General features: G+C 41.6%; 1 protein-coding gene across 3 annotated transcripts in view; it reads left to right on the plus strand.

Annotated features, from left to right (window-relative positions):
* Positions 1–22,239, plus strand: part of GATA1 (GATA binding protein 1) — a 31,825-nt gene that overhangs the window by 7,218 nt on the left and 2,368 nt on the right. Inside the window, exons 1-5 of one of the 3 annotated variants that reach the window (XM_083352790.1) lie at positions 12,100–12,198; positions 14,990–15,190; positions 16,315–16,707; positions 18,191–18,336; positions 21,914–22,039. In XM_083352790.1, coding sequence (XP_083208916.1) covers positions 15,028–15,190; positions 16,315–16,707; positions 18,191–18,336; positions 21,914–22,039 — 828 coding nt within the window. In that variant the 5' untranslated portion in view covers positions 12,100–12,198; positions 14,990–15,027. Of the gene's footprint in view, positions 1–12,099; positions 12,199–14,989; positions 15,195–16,314; positions 16,708–18,190; positions 18,337–21,913; positions 22,040–22,239 lie in introns of those variants that run through there. The other 2 variants (XM_083352791.1, XM_083352789.1) reach the window with 2 other exon arrangements.

Genomic DNA, 22,239 nt, shown 5'->3' on the forward strand with positions numbered 1-22,239 from the left:
ATAACCTGGAGGATTTCTGATCTGTAAATATGCGGTTTTAAAAAGCCTTCTCAAATGGCACAATAAAATAGAGAAAATAAGTAAATATAGAATCATAGTATCATAGGACTGGAAGGGACCTTGGAAGTCATCTAGTCCAACCCCCTGTCCTTATACCATCCTGGACAAATGGTTGTCCAATCTTTTCTTGAAAATCTCCAGCAAAAGTCCGGGAGGCAAGCTATTCGGCTGATTAATCGTTCTCACTGTCAGGAAATTCCTCATTTCCATATTGGATCTCCCTCTGATGAGCTTCCATCCATTGCTTTTTGTCTTGCACTCAGGTGCTATGGAGAATAAATTGGCTTCCCCTTCCCTATGACAGCCCTTCGCGTACTGGAAGACTGCTATCAGGTCTCCCCTAAGCCTTCTGTTTGTTAAGCTAAACATACCTAGTTCCCTTAGCTGTTCATCATACAATTTAGCTTCCAGCCCTCTAATCATCCTTGTTGCTCTTCTCTGCCCTCTTTCTAGAGTCTCAAATCACGGTGATCAGAACTGGACTCAGTATTTCAAATGTGGCCTTACTACTCTAATATAGAGTGGCATTATCACCTCCCATGATCTTGATGCTCTGTTGATGCAGCCCAGGCCTGCATTGGCTTTTTTGGCTGATGCAGCACAATGCTGATTCATACTTAAGTGGTGGTCTCCCAGGATCTTCTCACAGGTACTACTGTGGTGTCTATCCTGTACCTATGTATCTGGTTTTTCCTGCCTAAGTGCAGGACCTCACTTTTCTCACCGCTGATAAATAATTGATATGTCTCCATATATACGGGAACACAAAGTAACCCAGAACAGGTGTCAGAGAGCAATACCACAATAATATTCTTCATAAACTCATGAAACAAGATGAAATGCAAGAAGCCAGAAGAGCGCTGTGAGCTCAGATTAAAGACCTATCCAGTCCAGTATTCCATATCCATGGTGGCCAACTGGTTTCTGATAAGCTTAGAAGCAAACAGGAGGGGAAAAGCTATTTTTTTACTCCAAAAGGCAGGTTGTCACTGATAATGACTCTGAGCTATTGTTATTATCAGCAATGATCACGGATAGCCATATCCTCCTTGACAGTCAATGGAGATTCTCAATCATCCAGACAACAACAAAACAACAACAACAACAAAGTCAAAATTGAGAAGACAGCAACAGACAGTAAGTGCCGCCTATGCAAAGAAGCTGAAGAAACAGTGGACCACCTGGTAAGCTGCTGCAAGAAGATCGCACAGACTGACTACAAGCAGCGGCATGACAAAGTAGCAACAATGGTGCATTGGAAGATCTGCAAGAAATATCATTTGCCTGTAAGCAAGAACTGGTGGGATCATAAAATAGAGAAAGTCATAGAATATGATAAAGTTAAACTGCTCTGGGACTTCAGAATTCAAACAGACAAGCACCTGCAACATAACACCCCGGACTTAACAATTGTCGATAAGAAAGACAAAAAAGTCTGGATAGTGGACATGGCAGTGCATGGAGACAGCAGAATAGACGAGAAAGAACTGGAGAAGATAACAAAATACAAAGACCTACAAATAGAAATAGAAAGACTGTGGCAAAGGCAAGCAAGGGTAGTACCAATAGTAATAGGCACCTTGGGTGCAATCCCAAAACAACCGGAGCACCACTTGAACACCATTGGCATTGACAAGTTCACCATTAGTCAATTGCAAAAGGCGGCCTTACTAGGAACTGCTTCCATCCTGCGACGATATCTGTAATACCATCAAACATCCACATCTGCCTATCCCACGTCCTTGGTAAGGACTCGATAGGTAGACAAAAATGCCAAATCCAGTATGAACATCTGGCTGACTATGCGATGATCAATAATAATAATAGAGTTGCAAGGGACCTTGGAGGTCTTCTTGCCCAACCCCCTGCTCAGGCAGGAAACTGTATACCATTTCAAACAGTGTTGGAGTATTCACAACTTCTGGAGGCAGGTTGTTCCACTGGTTAATTGTTCTAACTATTAGGAAATTTCTCCTTAGTTCTAGGGTTGCTTCTGTCCTTGATTAGTTTCCACTGTTTGCATCTTGTCCTGCCTTCAGGTGCTTTGAGGAATAGCTTGACTCCCTCTTCTCTGTAGCAACCTCTGAGATATTGGAACACTGCTATCATGTCACCCCTCGTCCTTCTCTTCATTAGACTAAAAAAGGTAAAGTTTTCCCCGCACATGCGTGCTAGTCGTTTCCGACTCTAGGGGCCGGTGCTCATCTCCGTTTCAAAGACGAAGAGCCAGCGCTTGTCCGAGGACGTCTCCGTGGTCATGTGGCCGGCATGACTAGATGCCAAAGGCGCATGGAACGCTGTTACCTTTCCACCTTAGTGGTCCCTATTTTTCTACTTGCATTTTTACGTGCTTTCAAACTGCTAGGTTGGCAGAAGCTGAGACGAGTAACAGGCGCTCACTCTGTTACGCGGCACTCGAGATTCGACCCGCCAAACTGCCGACCATCTGATCAACAAGCTCAGCGTCCTAACACACTGAGCCACTGCGTCCCTTCTTCATTAGACTACACATACCCAATTCCAGATCCTGGTTGTCCCAAAGGTGCTATTCAAAAGGCAACTGGATTTGCTTGGGGTTTTTTCCCTTGAAAATGTTCCGCTTTCTAATCCAAGAAGCTTCTTCAGTTCGGTTCAGTTCACTATAGAACTGAAGAAGCTTCTTGGATGAGAAAGTGAAATGTTTTCAAGGGGAAAAAAACCCAAGTAAAACCAGAAAAGCACCATTGGGACCTCTTACTTTTCTTTTCTTTGTCTTGGGGTTGCAAATACCATTTAGTTCAAAACGTTCCGAAAATAAATATCATCCATTAGATCACCCCTGTCCCTACTTCTGATATTCCCTAAGAACTCAAAATTAGTAATGTGTGTAGAAGCCAAGATAATTTTTTCTTCTGTAAGACCTGTCTGCTGTATGGAATAGTTTGGTTCTTAAGATATAGATTCCACCAGTTTCCCAACATGACATGTCAAGTTATTTGGATTCCCTTCTCTTAAATTCTGATCGTTTTTTTTAAAAATAGCATTACATTGATCTCTTTTTCAATCTTCCAGAAGGAGCAATCTTATATTTTGTTAATCAATGAGCAGAGTCTTGATCAAGCAATTTGCCTGCTATCAATTTGTCAATTCCTAGAACTGCATTTCCAATCACTATTATCTGTCATGCCATCTTGAAGTTTTTTTTTCCTGAAAATGTAAGTTCAGACTAGAGCTCTCTCTCTTACGTTTTATGTCATGAGAAAAGCTCTCAGTTCTTCATAAACATTCTCTGCCGTGTCATTATTCTTCTAATTCTATATTCCAACCATCCTCCTACAAGATTTTCTGCCTCTAATATATTTGGCTACATTCAATTATTTCTCTTAATATTACTTTTTTCCCCAAAAACAATCTTATTATGAAATTGCATTTCTTTTGCATGTGATTGTATTCCTTTATATCCTTCTCATTGAGATAAACCTTCCCATTCTTTTCTCTTGTTGATATATTTCCCACACGTTTTGGAGCAATTTTTCATATTTTTTTTTGTTTTTTCAACATGCTTTTTACTACTCCGCTGATTTGTGAGGACACTCGTTTTTTGAGAATCAGATATGTTGGTGTAGAATTTTAAAAACGTGGGAAAATAAAGCTCCCCCAGCCTTTCCCAGTTAAAGGCAAGGAGCAGCTTCTTAGACACCCAAAGCCCCTATGAAATAAAAATCTGCCTTTGGGACAGGTTGGGCTTCTGCAAAAGATTGTTCCATAGGGGCAGGCCAGCCGTTGAGAAGACCTCCCCCCTCTGGTACACACCCACCCACTCCAGATGGGAGGAACCCAAAACATTTCTTCCTGGTTGTGTAGGTCAGGGGTCCCCAACCCCCAGTCTGCGGACCGGCAACTGTTCGCAGCATGCCAGAAACCGGGCCGCGCATACAAGCGAAGCCCCAACCGTGGGATGCAGGCAGCACAAGAAAACAGGCCCCCTCCATTCTGCGGAAAAACCTCTCTCCATGGAACCGGTCCCTGGTGCCCAAAAGGTTGGGGGCCGCTGGCGTAGGTGATTTCAGCTGAAAGAAGATTCATATCCTTCACAAATCTGCAGCAACCCCCATTTATAATTAAATTTGTAATTCTTAAAATCTATGCAGTTGGTTATGGGCTGGTTCACTTCTTTTCTGAGATCAGAACAGGCTTTTATCCAAACTGACCTCTATTACTATAACTCTATTTCTTCACCCAAGCCCCTGAACATCTCCCAGATTTCATTCCTGGTCTCAAGGTCATTTTGGTTAAGGGGGAAGTTAAATTACTTTTGTGTTGAGAATTTACATTCAGTCCTACCGTGAGTCGGTGAAATACAGGTAGTCCTTGACTGACAACAGTTCATAATAACCAGGCATATACATAGAATGAAGGCTACTGCTAAGCTTGTAAGCCGCCCTGAGTCTTCGGAGAAGGGCGGGATATAAATGGGATTAAAATTTTTAAAAAAATTTAGTGACTGCTCGAAGTTACAACTGAAAAAAATTGATTTATGACCGTTTCTCACACTTACAACTACTGCAGCATTTTCATGGTCAAATGACCATAATTCAGAAGCTTGGCAATTGACTCCTATTTATGACAGTTGCAGTGTCCTGAAGTCATGTGATCACCTTTTGTAATGTTCTGACAAGCAAAGTCAATGGGGAAACCAGATTCACTTAACAACTGCGTTACTAACTTAATTGCAGCGATTCACTTAACGGTGGCAAGGAAGTTTGTAAAATGAGGCAAAACTCACTTAACAAATGTCTCACTTAGCAACGTAAATTTGGGGCTCAACTGCAAGTCAAGGACTACCCGTAGTGTGAACTTCTGAGATGTCTAGTTGGTTTGACGATATACCTTCAGTGTTCTGTATTCACATTTTTAATGTCTGCATTTGGAACCTGTGAGATGGTCTCACGAGGTCGATGGACCGTTAAGGTGCTTCCAAGTGAAAAGCAGAACGCAGAGATGCAATCATATGATCTTTATTCAACGATAGATTAGAGAGAAAGAATTACTTGGCATGGAGGCATCCATGCCTGCATGTGAGAGAGAACAAAAGAACAGAAGTAGACTAGAAGAGAGCAGAACTAGAAGAAGAACAAAGAGCAGCCCCTTGAGCAGAGGTATTTATGGGGGGTCTCAGCCCCTCCCTAACCATAAAACCCTCTCGCCAATGGGGCTGCAGGGGCCAGGGACCCCTGACTCATCAGTGGAAGCAAAGAAGCCTCTTTGCTCCCATCTGATGACCTTTTTGGGGAACTGCCATGGCTGGCACAAAAACATCTAACAGAACCAGCTGACATTTTAAGTTATTTTATAGAGTAAACGTTCTGCAAATTATGTATGCTACGATAATCTATGTGACAATGGTTTGATTTGTTTCTCAGGAGAGAGTACAATGGGAGTACCAAAGAAAGACTTGCAAAGATACTGGTGGCCACAGCTTCTCAATCAGGAGCAATGAGGAGTCTAGGAGCATACCAGGCAACATAGGAAGTGCGACCACACTCTCTAACCTCAAACTAGCTTACTTTCCAGGCTCTTCATGATTAACAAAAGCTACTTTGAACTTCAGTCACACACTTCCATTGCTTTACATTCTCCATTGCCATCCTCACTTTCTTCTGATCTTCAAAAGCAAGGTGATGTTTGGACCCATGTAGGCTCCTCATGCTATGCAAACCCTAATTCCCCAAGATGTCAACACCCCCTGAGAAGGAAAACCAAAGCCCTTTGTCAGGGCTTTTCAACCTTTTCACCCATTGTACCACTCTTAGAATATGGCAACATCCGAGTACCACCAGTCGCCTAGCAAGGTGTCAAAAACTTGATGACCCTCCCCCCCAAAAAAGGAAAAAAGTGATGAAGTACAGGTAGTCCTCGACTTACAACAGTTCGCTTAGTGTCTGTTCAAAGTTACAATGGCACTGAAAAAGTGCCCGCCAAGCCACAGCCGAGCAAGACAGCTGCCTGCCCGCCCGGTGGCGCTCTTCCTCCTGTCCGAGGTTTTCATTGTTGTGAGCATTTCTGTTGAGCATTGGCAGCAGGGGTGGGGGTGGGGTGTTTGGTTTTTATTGCCCCCCATCTGCTGGGTGGTTGCAGCAGGTTTTGGTCACTTCACATGACTCTGGGACACTGTGACCATCATAAATATGAATCAGTTGCCAAGCATCTGTTCAGCGTGTCTTCTGGGCTCTGAAGTGCCAGGATCAGCACCGAGTTCTAGCTGGAGCCTGGCGCTGATCCTGACCTTCCACTGAGCCCTGACAGCCCTGCAGCTCCAGCCATCTCTCGCTCAGGCTTGTGTGGTGCTGCCACCAGTTCAGCTCATTCCCCTCCCCCTCTGCTACCTCTTTTCTAGGATGGTCGGGTATCACCTGCCAGGTACCAATGTACCACAGGTGGTATCCGTACCACTGGTTGAAAAGCCCTGCCCTAGGTTCAGAAGTCTTCATCAACATGAAGAAAGGTTTGCAGGGAGCAGGATTAAGACAAACATTATGACCCCTCCTTGAGCCTTAGCTAAACTTAATTATTGAACACCTGCTACAGCAGAGAAGTAAAGCAAAAGAGATTTTGATTTATCAGGATTATTTTTTTAACTTTTATTTATTTATATCCTGCCTTTATTATTTTTACAAACAACTGAAGGTGGTGAACATGTCCAAACCTCCTTCCTCCTCCTATTTTCTCCACAACCACACAGGTCTCTTTATTTTGTGTTGTTGTTGGGAATTTCCAGATGAAACACAAAGCTCACGTTTGTTGTTTTTAACACTGGATTAAAAAAGACTTCTATATTTTGACACTTCTGTGGAGGGAGGCAGCTACTGCTTGTGCTTAAAATGGTGGGAGACTAAGCATCAGGTTTAGACATTGCCTTAAAATGAAGGTGAAATGAGACTTTGATTATTCCTACGGGAATAGGGCGGTATATAAATTTAATAAAATAAAATAAAAAAATAAATTATGAAGTTTCCCTACTTTATTCAGCAAAATTTCCCTACCTCATTCAGCATCTTTTCTACCTTCCCTGATCTTCCAGGGCTTCCCCACTACTGTATTCCTATTCTCTCTTCCCAGAAAACATCCATTAAAAATCTTAAGAGCTGAACAATGTGAACGTGAGAGTACTCTAGTGAGATCCTCCGTCCATCTGTCTTGATACTGCAGCAACCTGTCAGAGCATCAGAAGGGACTGCTGTCCTGTCTGTATGAACTTATTATTACTTTACTGTCAGAATTTTATTCATGATCTTCTTTTGTTTCCGGTTGGGGCCAATGTCCCCTACTAGATGAATAAAATGAAGATAGCAGAGCCATTCATAATAGGTTTCTTCTGAATATTTAGAGATTATAATTCTCGGAATTCCCAGCCAGCATTCAGAGAACACCAGAGTTGGGGGCAGATTGACAAGCTAGTGTCCTCCAGATATTTTGAACTGCAAGTACCATAACCCTTGACATTTATCATGATGGTTGGATTGATAGGAATCATCGTTCAAACATCTAGAGAAAATCAGGTGTCTAACCCTGACTGGAGAAAATTCTGTTTATTATGGATAATAGGATCTTGATTGATGAACGTTCATGGCTTTAATATTCCACTGGCAGACTTGAAGAAAGGAAAGGGCGACAGGTTTGTGATTCTGTGTGGATTGGGTTATGGCATGTTGCCTGAACCAGACCATCATGCTAGGTTTTGGTACGTTTTATCTGTTTGAACGTCACCTCTTCAAGTAAGGACTTGGCATGTTGCATGAACCCAGCCCATGTATCATACCCCAGATGGCAAATTAGATTTGACTGGTAGAAGCAGATTTATGATTTTGGTATGATATCTAGATATTGTTTATAGATTCATATTTTTAGTAAATGTATTTGCGTCATATTTATATGAAAGGTAACACTGGATTGTTAATATTTACGATTTTTTTTAGAATTTTTTCCACCTAATGCAAATTTTGCTAAAATATTGTTCTGGGCATTCCTTGGCTATTTGGGAAGACTATTAGGTAAAGGTAAAGGTTCCCCCGCACGTGTGTGCTAGTCGTTTCCGACTCTAGGGGCCGGTGCTCATCTCCGTTTCAAAGCCAAAGAGCCAGCGCTTGTCCAAGGACGTCTCCGTGGTCATGTGGCTGGCATGACTAGACGCCAAAGGCGCATGGAACGCTGTTACCTTCCCACCGTAGTGGTCCCTGTTTTTCTACTTGCATTTTTACATGCTTTCGAACTGCTAGGTTGGCAGAAGCTGGGACGAGTAATAGGCACTCACTCTGCTACGCGGCACTCGGGATTCGACCCACCAAACTGCCGACCTTCTGATCGACAAGCTCAGCGTCCTAACCCACTGAGCCACCACGTCCCTATTGGGAAGACTATTAGTATACATTAAAGAAGTTCAGCAGATTATGCAAAGGCCTCGTCATTTGAAGGAAATATCTTTATCTGGAACTCATTAATTTCACTTTGATGGGTGAAGCAGTATCTACATGTCTGACAAAGGGCAGGTTTAAAATAGGAGTGGGGAAATACCTGCCACAATGGAAGGAGGGAGGCAGGTTTGGAACTAAAGGTGAGCAGAACCACCCTCCTGTTATTTCTGTGTGCCATAACTTTTCTCTTTAACCCTTCAGCACTTTGGGTTTTCTTTTGCTTCTCTCTCTCTAGCTTCCTCACAACAGTACCAAAGGCAAGATGAAGTTAGGCTGTGGGCTGCTTGTGGTCCTTAGCTGCAAAGTGTCTGTTCTGGTTTATGAGAAACTGATGGAAGTTCTTAAGTGGATCTTTGTCTAATCTGCTTAGTATTGTGAATGGTCCAGTGCTTCGGGAAGTTCAGAAGCAAAATAGAAAAAAAAACCCACACCATCTGGCAATTCTGCTTGTATGCTGGCCAAATCCAATTCCTCTGACGTTAGGTTTTACCCCTACACAGGAAGCTATCAAAGATAAGCTTGCTTATATACAAGTGAGTTTCTCTGTGTGTCTATGTGCTTGAGCTTGCAGTAATGAAAGCTTGCTAGGGACTCCCCTTATTACATGTAAGCTAACATGTCAGATTAGACCTGGAGAACCCCAATTCAAAAATCCCATTTAGCCAAAAGGTTTGCTGAATGAATTCCAGTCCTGTCCATTCCTCTTCCACGGTGAGAAGAGAATCCAAGAAGTCCTTTATAGGTCCCCAGAGGTGGAAAGAGGGAAGAAATGAATCAGAAAAGAACAACCCTGCTTGTTCCAAATTCAGAGGAAGTTGGTTTTGTTCATGCTTGATTTCAAAAGCTTCCTTTGGTACCCCCTCCTTGAGCACATTGCAGAGATGGGAGGATAAGGCTTGCATGCAGACCCAATTGCCATCCAAGGATTCTGGAAGGACGGAGAAGGGAAAATATTGTTTTATGAATGAGTTACAAGAATATGCTGGCCAAGTTGTGGCATAGCAGTATGGGGGAGTAGATGGGACTATTGGTTCTCAAAGAAGAGTGGAGCACTAGAACCACTATTGATGGTCCCCAGAATAATAATAATAATAATAATAATAATAATAATAATAATAATAATAATAATAATAATAATTTTATTTGTATACCGCCTGCAATGTCGCGTGGTTGAACGGAGAGACGGACACTTGAGCTGGGTAGTATTTCTTTATTGAGTCATAAATGAAGCTGGAGCAAAGGGGTTACCTGGCGTCTCTTTATACCTGCCCAGGTGAATGGTGACCAATAGATTTAAACCTGGGCTTCCCGCCAGTGCAGGTGGCCAATGGATTTAAACCCTGGCTTCCCGCCAGAGCTGACCATGCCCTGGGGCTGTCCAACGACTCGCCCTATTCAGGCTTTCCCGCCAAAGCGGTTTTAGCCTGGAGCTGTCCAGCCCCCTGCTGTGCTGACATTTCCGTGTATGCTTTAAAGGCATACACTACACCGCCCTTCTCCCAAAGGACTCAGGGCGGTGAACAGGGCAATAAATACTAATACAACAGTACAAAAATTAAGAAAAAATTAAACAGTGCCCAATACCTTAAAACAATAAGTTAAAATACATTAAAAACAGTAATAAAACCATGAAAGAGAAAACCATGAAAATATTGTCTTTATTATTGCAAGATGTAATGACATGCCTTTTTTGGCTCTGTTAACTTAAAGTGTTAAGTTAATAACTTAACTCAAGTTAATATGTTAACTCAAAGAGACATGAAAATTTCTGGTTCTTTCAACTTTGGACCATCTTTCATGTGTCTGGTGCTCCCTGCTAGAAAAAAGCATGTTTAAATCTATAATATCCCTGATCTATCCTCATTTAAAACCCTGCCATATTCTCACTGCCAACATTATTCTTAGCATCCCTAAGGGCTGGAACAACAGAAATTCAGACGTTCTTGCATTTTTCCTGTTCTGACAATTTTTACATTTGTTTTGGGGCTTGTCTGGGGTAATAAAATTTAATAATATTTGGAGAATATTAAATCTGATAAGCAAAGTAGCATTCTCCAAGGAACCTATCTGGGAAGAGCTTTTTTTTATCTCAAAGTTGTCTATCAAGTAATTTAATATTAGGGGCCCAGTGTCACTTTGCATATGCTAAATATGGATAGAAACTTGCCTTGCTAAGTAAACTATTGGTATAAAATGCAAGTGGTTTCACCATGCTGGTTCTCTGGTCTGGTCTTCTCCTTGAAATGCTAGTTTTCTGTATGGAAGTGTGTTTTTTTTTCTTTTCAGGAAAAAAAACATTCAAGTGTGTGAGGTTCCAAGTGCAGTCTCTCACTCCAACCCAGACTAAGGCTTAACATGTCATCAAGAGATCAGTAAAGGCTCGCTCAGCTTGTTTAAGTCATAATAAATGGGGGTCTCCCGATACTCCCATGTAACACCTCTACTCCGCGAGCTGCATTGGCTTCCAGTTGCCCTTCGGGTGAGATTCAAGGTGCTGGTGATGACCTATAAAGCCCTAAATGGCAAGGGTCCAGGATATTTGAGGGAACACCTGCTGCTAGCATCAAGCTCCCTTCGTCCAGTGCGCTCCCACAGGGAGGGTCTCCTCAGGGTGCCGCCGGTTAAAGACTGCCAGCGGGTAACACCCAGGGGTAGGGCCTTCTCAGTGGGTGCGCCTGCCCTGTGGAACCAGCTGCCCACGGAGCTTAGGACTGCCCCCAACCTCCGTTCATTCCGCCGGGACCTGAAGACCTGGCTCTTCGAGCTCTCTGGCCCAGGCTGAGAATATTTTTAATTCTAATTTTAACTGGGTTTTAATTTTCTCAGGGTTCTATTTAATCTCTTTTAATTTGTTTTAACATTTGTATTGACTGTTTTTTAAATGCCCTGTAAACCGCCCTGAGTCCTTCGGGAAAGGGCGGTATATAAATCTAAATAAAATAAATAAATAAATAAATAAATAATAAAACTTGTTCATTTTAGGTTGAGCAGGTCAGATTGAATTTGGCTATTACAATGACTTATGGCCGTTTCCCCCTTGCTGATAACTATGGGACAAAGCATATTCTGGCTGGTAACATTTCTTTTTTCTACCATGCCCCTAAAATGCTACCTACCAAGGGTAATCTCAGTTCCTCTGAAAGGAAACCAGGCAACTGCGGCGACTGAGGCCAGAGGCAAAATTGGAATTTGGAACAGACCCAATAGAGTTTTCTTCTGATTCTGGGATGGATAAACAGTATTTCCAATCATTATTACAGGAAAGCCCCTTAGCATGTTAAGTGAACTCAGCCAATTGTGACTTAGTTAATAAACATGGGCAAAGAATTAGCCCAGATTCTGCCAACCTAGCAGTTCGAAAGCACGTAAAAATGCAAGTAGAAAAATAGGGACCGCTATGGTGGGAAGGTAACAGCGTTCCGTGCGTCTTTGGCATCTAGTCATGCCGGCCACATGACCACGGAGACGTCCTCGGACAAGTCTTCGGCTTTGAAACAGAGATGAGCACCGGCCCCTAGAGTCGGAAATGACTAGCACGCGTGTGCGGGGGAACCTTTACCTTTACCTTTTTAAGAATGAGCTATGAAGTCCAACAAAAGCATGTTTCAGGAAATTCTGTCTCAGTTCCATTATGAGTAGAAAAATCATTGATGACTTTCTCACAGGTGGATCGTGTTTAAGGCAAAAGGTGGGTGTTTCTGATCTGCATGGTCGCATCACCATCATTGCTGTTTTATTGCAACAAAATTCTTAAGGAAGAGTGGGCAGAGACAAGAGACTGACCCCTATCTATCTATCTATCTATCTATCTATCTATCTATCTATCTATCTATCTATCTAATTTATACAGGTGCCCATCTTATTGAAAGCAACTCTGTGATGCACAACAAGTCTTCTTGTGAAATTCATGACTAAACGGGGATTTTTGAACAGGGGTTCCCCGATGTCTGACACATTGCCTTTCTCCATTATGTTCAGTGTAGTAAGGGGAGTCCCTTAGTAAATTTTCATTATTGTATGCATGGACACACACGTACATAGAATGCTAGCATAGAAAAGCACACTTTGGGGGAGTAATGTAATCAGATGTGTAAATTGATATCTGAGAAGAAAGCACGGTCTAAAATGAGATGTCAATTCTGAGAAAGAGATCAGAGAGAAAGATAGAGAATAGTAATTCTGATGCCTCCATTTCTTAATTTCAGACTAGTTTTAGACCAGGCATAATGTTGCTAGAAGACAACTGCACACACACAATAAAGGCATGGGTATGTCCAGTTGATGATACATAAATATGCAAAGTATATTTTTACCCTGAGGTACCCATGATATACAGTACAGTACTTACTATTTATCATCCAGTCTTTTGAAAGGAGAATTGTTAATCCACCAGTGCAATGCTACTGTCTCCTCTATTTTGTTTTATAGAGACAGGATACTGTATTGTTCTATGGAAAGGGGATTTTTAAAACATCATTTCAGCTGATCAGTGGGATAATCCAAAAGAGAGAAATATTGGGTACTTTTTTCTTTTTTAATCAATGCTTGCATCTTTAACTACTCCAAAAAGGCCTGGCCAGTTCAAAAATTGACTGTCGCATCTTATGCCTATGATATTCCACAATCAACAAGAGAAAGTAAAGATCACTCAAATTATTGTCTGCAATTTCAGCATATAAATTGAAGTTATTTATCACAACAGATATAAAATGAGAAATCATAAATAAAATAGAGCCTAGAACTATTTCTCAAATTATTTTCTTCAAATACAGAAAGGGTTTTGATAAAGTAGAATGAAAGCTTATCAAGAATACAAATCACTTGGCTAATCTGTTTGTTGAAATATAAGCAGACTCTATCATGGGAAATTTAAAATACAGTTCAGGAACAATAACAATAAGGTGGAATATGCCTACAGGACAGAGAAGGATGACAAGGATGGTGAGGAATTAGAGTATGAGAGAAATGTGAAAAGAAGTTGTAGGTGATAGTACACTTTCCTTCCTCACAGGAGAAAGAGAGAGAGAGAGAGAGAGAGAGAGAGAGAGAGAGAGAGAGAGAGAGAGAGAGAGAGAGAGAGAGAGAGAGAGAGAGAGAGAGAGAGAGAGACTGGGTTGCCAATAGATATTACATTAGTACATTTTCTGCAGTGGGATGTTCCAACAATGAATCTGTGATTAGACTGACAGAATGCCCCAAGTGCCTGCTGATTCATACATTGTTGTTGTTGTTGTTGTTAGTTGCGAAGTCATGTCCGACCCATCACGACTCTATGGACAATGTTCCTCCAGGCTTTCCTGTCCTCTACCATCTTCTGGAGTCCATTTAGGCTCACGCCTACTGCTTCAGTGACTCCATCCAGCCACCTCATTCTCTGTCATCCCCTTCTTCTATTGCCCTCAATCTTTCCTAGCATTAGGCTCTTCTCCAGTGAGTCCTTCCTTCTCATTAGGTGGCCAAAGTATTTGAGTTTTAGCTTCAGGATCTGGCCTTCTAAAGAGCAGTCAGGGTTGATCTCCTCTAGGACTGACCGGTTTGATCGCCTTGCAGTCCAAGGGCCTCGCAGGAGTCTTCTCCAGCACCATAGTTCAAAGGCTTCAATTCTTTGGCGCTCAGCCTTTCTTCTGGTCCAGCTTTCACTGCCATACATTGCAACTGAGAAGTCCATAGCCTTGACTATACGCACTTTTGTTGACAGGGTGATGTCTCTGCTTTTTAGTGTGCTGTCTAGATTTGCCATGGCTTTCCTCCCCAGGAGCAAGCATCTTTTAATTTCTTGGCTACAGTCCCCATCTGCGGTGATCTTGGAGCCCAGGAAAATAAAATCTGTCACTACCTCCATTTCTTCCCCATCTATTTGCCAGGAATTGAGAGGGACGGATGTCATGATCTTGGTTTTCTTAATGTTAAGTTTCAACCCAACTTTTGCACGCTCCTTCTTCACTCGCAACAAGAGGCTCTTTAGTTCCTCTTCACTTTCTGCCATTAGAGTGGTATCATCTGCGATGCGTACATTATAGCCTGTAAATTGTGCCATCTGGGGAGACATGTTGAAAACCCTTTAGCTTGAAAATTCCACATTACCCATGGAAATGAGGATGTTTCAGGAAAAATTAATCTTTACGTACTTTATGCTTTGCAAGTTTGATAGGGCAATTTAAAATTAAAATCCTTGAAAATTCCATGTTTCATAAGTGAAGATATAGATCCCAGAGTTCCAGTTCCCTCTATCATCCCTCTAAGCAAGTGTTTCTCAGCCTTGGCACTTTAAGAAGTGTGGACTTCAGCTTTCAAAATTCCCCAGCCAGCATGGATGGCTGGGGAATTCTGGGAATTGAAATCCACACGAGTTAAAGTTGCCAAGGTTGAGTAACACTGCTCTAAGTACTAGACTCTGAAATAATACTCGATTGCAAAAATAGTATTGTTTTACCTAGTATTGTCTGTTCTGTTTGACAGCCTTTTTTTTTTAAACATAGGCTTTATCGTTTGCGGAAAAAAGTTCTAAGACAAGACAATGGATTACTCCAATCAGGATTCTGCCCCACAATACATAGAGTCTTCTCATTTGCAAGGAAATGACAATTCAGACCTTTTCTTTACGAGTCCTGAGGAAGTTGATTCCAACTCTGTGCCCACATATTTTTCTCGTATGCCTGAATCCTACAGACACTCTCCAGGTAGGTAAGAATGTAGCAATTGGAAGAGGTTAGGGCTTTGCTCCACGGAGGCCATTGATGCTGTAATTTTTGTAAACTGATCTCAGTTTTTAAAGACAGGCTCGGAAACCACAATTTTGTCTGCAGCTTTTTCCCAATTTAAAGTCATACGGAGATTTACACTAAAGACAGTGATGGTGATCCTTGTAGCCTAACACACTGGAGGATATCATATTAGAAAATACTCTTCTTTTTAATCACAGGTGGCTGTGCAAATCAGTTGTGTTGGCAAAATTGCTCACTAAATTCTCAATGGGGTTTTTTCCCCCCTATGGCTTTCTATGCTACAAGATAGATGTGAGCCGCAGCATTAAAAATGAATTAAGAGTCAAGCACTGGTAAGCCTTGGCTTAGATTTAATTCTCTGTGTATCAGCTTCCCTTTTTATCATAACGTTTTTGCTCTTCTACATAGTGTCAACCCTGTTAAGAAATTCTGGCTGCTTGGTTAATATTACCTAAGTTCACACGCTGTGTTCAGTTTAGTAAGTTGTATAAACACAGCCATTGTGGCTTATAAAGCAGAGTTTATGGCTAAGTATGCAGTGTATAGCCAGAAAATCCAATTTATTCAACAAGCCACATTAAAAAAGATTGTGGTTTAGCTTTATGTATAAATCCTACCTGCTATTATTGTGTTTTCCTGTTACAGATTTTTCCAAACTTTACTGTTAAAACTTCATCATGCTGAATCTAAGAACCTGGAATTCTAGTATAAAGAATTTTAGACTCAATAAAATACCATAGAAATGCACACACACATTTGTACATGCATACATGTATGTGTGTGTGTGTGTGTGTGTGTGTGTGTGTGTGTGTGTGTGTGTAAACCATGTTTTCCTTTCATTTCCTGTACTGAAATCTATCAAGCTTTTCTTCAGATGCAATCAAAAGCTGGCGCGTTTGTTGCTTATAAGGTGAAACTATGTGTAGCAACTTATTTACTAGATATCTTTCATTAAGTAGTGCACTTTTCCGCAGTCTGCATGCATGCACATGAATCATGCTCACTTTAGTGTTGGTTATTTCTTCCATACCACCACCACCACCATCGTCGTCATCATCACTACCACATCTCTACAACAGTGCGACAATTATACCCTCTTCTCAATGGTTTGCAATGGGGGGACAGCCATCCCTACAGCACAGCAGCTTGGGTCTCCAATGCCTCTGGGAAAACCCACACTGGACTTCCTGTCTATACCTCTGCCACGTCCTCCTACCAGACTCTGCATGCGCCGGCCTCTCCCAGAGACCTTTCCCCCGATGGCAAGAGCAGTCCCAGATATCTGGAGATGTTGAAGACAGAACGGATCAGCCCCACTCATGCTGAACTGCTGCCCCTGGGGACCCCAACTGGCCCAGCCCTAAGTCCTTACACTATGGGACAGGAGTATGGATATTTTCCGATGCCTGGAAGCCCCTTGACAGCTGGATATTCCCCCAAACTCCGAGGGACAACGCAGCTCTCCCCCAGTGGTGAGATCTTTTGTTGGATATCTTAAATGTTATAAAATAACTGCAGGTTTGGGATACTAGAGAACCCTAATCTCAGGCTTACCTTGTGCTAAAAATCTGTGTCGTATCCACAGCATTAACATAAGAGAAAGAAACTGGAGTGCTTTTTTTTGCTGCTATTGACATGCATTATAATTTTAAAAAAAATATTCTAAGTTTCCAATATTAGCAAATCAGGCTAGGCAGCAATTTGGATTTGATTTGAAAAAGATGATCTGAAGCGGGCTGAGACATGAACATAACACCTATCTGCAACATCTTAAAATTGCTCTTGAAAAATAGCTGCGGTGCATCGGCCTACAAGATGAGCCGGGTCCAAGCTGCAGCTCAAGGAGGCATGCAGAGTTGATCAAATCTGACCAACAAAGGGGAGAGCCACCATTTTTGAAAAAGCAGCATCACAAATAACAGTGTTTGATTTGGATCTGGGAAACAGATCCGTGCTCCCCCATGGCTTGGGTCCAGTCTACCTTTTAAGACTGTTGGGAGGATAGAATGAATTTATTGTAGCAGCTGTGCAGTCATGTGGAAGAAACATGGCTAGGGAAGACAGGGTTAGCCCAAACTAATTAATTCCTACTTACTTTACTTCATGCCTCTAATTAAAAATAAGAGCATGCTCTCCAGAGCCAAATCTTAAGGGGCAGAAATGAATTTACCCTAAGATCAGGCTGACCTTTATCCTGGAAACATCCCCAAGCTATTTAATGCAAGCATTTAAATACTCTTCCATCTGTTGTGTTTTTAAAGAATTGCATGCTTGCTTCTCTAATAAGAACAGACCAATGGTGGAAAAACAAAATTTTACCCAAATATAATTGCCTAGTGTCACTAATTGTTACATTATATAATGAGATAAAATACACATTTCCCAGCCTTAGTCTTGATTTGGTTTTTGAAAGAGACAGCTCTTAAACCATGACTACCTCCATGATCCTAGGAAAAGATCCAACTATTTAACTACAGATTTGCAGAAAGTTGCTACCTTCATAACCTTGTGCACTCCAATCTTTTGGATGTGATTTCTCCCACCTGGAATCCCATGAGGCCAGACCTTTCTTGTTCTACTATAGTAGAGGTGCTTCATGAATATCACAATCTTAAGAGCAAATGCCACTCCAGAGGAGGTCCATCTGCAGCTAAATGGAAGTTGATGTCTGTCAAATGCAGCAGGAATGAAAGCTCTCATGATAGAATAGGTCTCTACAGCTTTTCTGGTCCTGAGTTGTTGAAGCCTTGTATATCGAAAGCAGAATCTTAAGCAAAATTCTATAAAATTGGTCCTACCAGTTTATTGCCCTCTCCCAAACTGTCCTCCAACACAATATTCTTGTTTCAACAAGAATGACAATCTTTCCTAGAAACGAAAAATCATATCGTATCCTCCCACTTGAACTATCATGTTAACTTCTCCTTGAATGTCTGCTTCCACCTCTTTCCGCAGAGGCACGTGAGTGTGTGAACTGTGGAGCTACAGCCACCCCACTGTGGAGAAGGGATGGCACTGGCCACTATCTTTGCAATGCTTGTGGGCTCTACCACAAGATGAATGGCCAGAACCGGCCCCTCATTCGACCCAAGAAACGCCTGGTAAGTCAACATTCACTCTCCAGCAAGTGGATTCTGGACATCGTCTTAAGAATTCCATCTCAACATTGCAACTCTCTGCTTATTTAAACAGTGTCATTTTTTTTTAAAAAAGGATGCTTTTTTAAATACAGTAGATGGTTGCAGCAAAACCTGGCACCCTCAGACCAAGCTAAAAATGGTTGCCCAGCCATCCTCAGCTCAGAATAAATGTCTGCTTGAAAAGGAGAGTCTTCTGGTCTCAAAATGAAGCGTCCCCCTTTTACAAGGCGGTGTGCTCGTGTGCTGGGAACCATAGGAAAGGTGTGGCTACTGTCTGTCACATGTCCCTTTCACCTTTCATCAGGATGGGACCTTGAGCAAACCCTCTCTTGATGCTCTTACAAGGTGGACAGGTGATAGCTAAAGTCCTCTGATACCACATTGCAGAGGCTTTATAGTTAATAATAACCAGCTTATGAATTGGATCTGGAAGATCTTTGACAACGAGTACAGAATTGGGTTTTCAAGTACTAGTTGAGAAATATACTTTCCCAGATTCTACTGTGAAGTTCATGTATGTATTAAAGAACCACCATGTGGCCTACTTGGACTTTGGCTTCAACCAGTAGAAATCTATGTAGGTATTTAATTTTTTTAAAAAAAATTAAATATTCTGAGTTCAGTGTTGAAAGGGTGTTCTGTAGTCTCCATGATCTGCCATGTTTTGTTTTGTTTTTTCAAATCAACTGAACAAAATCTCAATGACTATTCTTGGGGATATACTTTATATCAGCCTTGCTGAGAACAATCACAAAGTTAGACTTATGCCTTTCTTTGGAAGGGGAAAGGCATTATAGACATTGCTGGCTTTCTTCTCAATAACATATATGTAAATGAGCGAACCTAATTGTACCATTAGCTTCTCCTTGAGATCGTACCTAGGCTTAAGAGAGCTTCCCTCCCACCCAATTCTTATTGCCCTGCTGTATTATTAGAAATTAAGACTTTTAGCACAAAGGACCTTGTCACTTTTCTCATCTCGTTAGGAATCTGTGGGTTTAAAAACCTGACTTCTAACAGCAAGTCATGGATAGTTTGGGGACAAATAAATCAGGAAGTGAGACAAGAACTTTATTATCTCTATTACAAAGGAACAGAACAGGAACAGGAAACTTCTGACCTCAGCAGATACAATAAAGTTCAGTGTCATCTAGCGGCTAGACAATAGAGTGGCCAGTCGCTTGATTTCACAGACATGTGCAAAGATATTTATTTATTTATTCAGTTCTATAGTCACCCATCTCAATCAAGGATTCTGGGTGGCTTACAATTCGAAAATATTGTTGTTGTTGTTAGTTGCGAAGTCGTGTCCGACCCATCGTGACCCTATGGACAATGTTCCTCCAGGCCTTCCTGTCCTCTACCATCTTCTGGAGTCCATTTAAGCTCACGCCTACTGCTTCAGTGACTCCATCCAGCCACCTCATTCTCTGTCGTCCCCTTCTTCTATTGCCCTCAATCTTTCCCAGCATTAGGCTCTTCTCCAGTGAGTCCTTCCTTCTCATTAGGTGGCCAAAGTATTTGAGTTTTAGCTTCAGGATCTGGCCTTCTAAAGAGCAGTCAGGGTTGATCTCCTCTAGGACTGACCGGTTTGATCGCCTTGCAGTCCAAGGGACTCGCAGGAGTCTTCTCCAGCACCATAGTTCAAAGGCTTCAATTCTTTGGCGCTCAGTCTTTCTTATGGTCCAGCTTTCACTGCCATACATTGCAACTGGGAAGACCATAGCCTTGACTATACACACTTTTGTTGACAGGGTGATGTCTCTGCTTTTTAGTGTGCTGTCTAGATTTGCCATGGCTTTCCTCCCAAGGAGCAAGCGTCTTTTAATTTCTTGGCTACAGTCCCCATCTGCAGTGATCATGGAGCCCAGGAAAATAAAATCTGTCACTACCTCCATTTCTTCCCCATCTATTTGCCAGGAATTGAGAGGGCCAGATGCCATGATCTTGGTTTTCTTAATGTTAAGTTTCAACCCAAGTTTTGCACTCTCCTTCTTCACTCGCAACAAGAGGCTCTTTAGTTCCTCTTCACTTTCTGCCATTAGAGTGGTATCATCTGCATATCTTAGGTTGTTGATGTTTCTTCCGGCAATCTTAATTCCAACTTTTGATTCATCTATCCCTGCCTTTCTCATGATGTGCTCTGCATATAAGTTAAATAGGCAAGCCGACAGTATACAGCCTTGCCGGACTCCTTTCCCAATTTTGAACCAATCAGTGGTTCCGTGTCCAGTTCTCACTGTTGCTTCTTGGCCTGCATATAGGTTTCTCAAGAGACAAATAAGATGGTCTGGTATGCCCATCTCTTTAAGGACTTGCCACAGTTTGTTGTGATCCACACAATCAAAGGCTTTAGCATAGTCAATGAAGCAGAAGTAGATGTTTTTCTGGAACTCTCTAGCTTTCTCCATGATCCAGCGTATGTTAGCAATTTGATCTCTAGTTCCTCTGCCTCTTCGAAATCCTGCCTGTACTTCTGGTAGTTCTCGATCCACATACTGCTGGAGTCTAGCTTGTAGAATTTTAAGCATAACTTTACTAGCATGAGAAATGAGTGCAATGGTGCGATAGTTTGAACATTCTTTGGCACTGCCTTTCTTTGGAATTGGAATGTAAACTGATCTTTTCCAATCCTGTGGCCACTGTTGAGTTTTCCAAATTTGCTGGCAAATTGAGTGTAGCACTTTTACTGCATCGTCTTTTAAGATTTTGAATAGCTCAGCTGGAATACTGTCACCTCCACTAGCTTTGTTGTTGCTCAGCTTTTCTAAGGCCCACTTCACTTCACATTCTAGGATGTCTGGCTCGAGGTCAGTCGAAAATATACATATTGCCATTGTTTATGGCTAATTCCCTGTTTAAGCTTACTGTATCTCTTTATTAACAGAATTCAGACTGTGCTATTAATTACAGCAACTGAGACTGTAATTAAAATTGGGGAGGGGAGAGGATCTGACCACCCATTACATCTCAGCTGTTTTGATTTGTTGGGTACCTATGCAACTGACTAGATTCCCCCTGGCAATAGTTTTGATATCAAACATATTTCAAGCTTTTAGATTTTACTGTTTTAAACTTTGGAGTAGGGTGAAAAAAATTGAAGTCAGAGAGAGCCATCAAAAGAAAAAAAAAGAAAATGTACATATGATTCTTTCAATATTTATAACAATTGCTCATTTCAGAGGCAAAATATTAAAACATAATAATTAAACCCATTAGACGTTAACATAAATTCTCTGAGGGAGATGGGTGGTTGAGAAGTGTCAAATATAAATAAATAAATAAATACATTTTCATGAAAAATCCTATATTTAAAACAAAATTAAAAATAATAAGAGAGAAGTGACATTATTTAAAATTATTTAATTTTCTTTCAAATATCTTTAATATCTAGCAAATAATTTTGATTTCATGGACCCCTGAGAGAGTCTTGGGGCCACACTTTAAGACATGTTGCTCTAAGGTAACCCAATGGGCCCTGGGTATCATTTCCAAACTTAATAATGTACCTATTTCTCTTCCTTGTTCCATGATGCAGATTGTCAGCAAGCGAGCTGGAACCCAGTGCAGTAATTGCCAAACAACTACCACAACTCTTTGGCGCCGCAACATGAATGGAGAACCTGTATGCAATGCCTGTGGCCTCTATTACAAACTCCACAATGTAAGACACTAGGAAAAGAGTGGAGGAGTGTATATGTACATGAAAAAGGGAGTGAGTGGGAGTTGGTTGCTTCCAGGAATATACTGGGGACGTTCCCACATGTTTAGTGGCACTTAATATGTATAAGCCATCTTTGAATAGCTCGGGGAAAAGATCTGGGTGCTTATTGTTCTTATATGTCATGTAGGTCCACACTGTTT

This window comes from Vipera ursinii (genome assembly GCF_947247035.1).
Source record: "Vipera ursinii genome assembly, chromosome: 2".
Taxonomy (NCBI): domain Eukaryota; kingdom Metazoa; phylum Chordata; class Lepidosauria; order Squamata; family Viperidae; genus Vipera; species Vipera ursinii.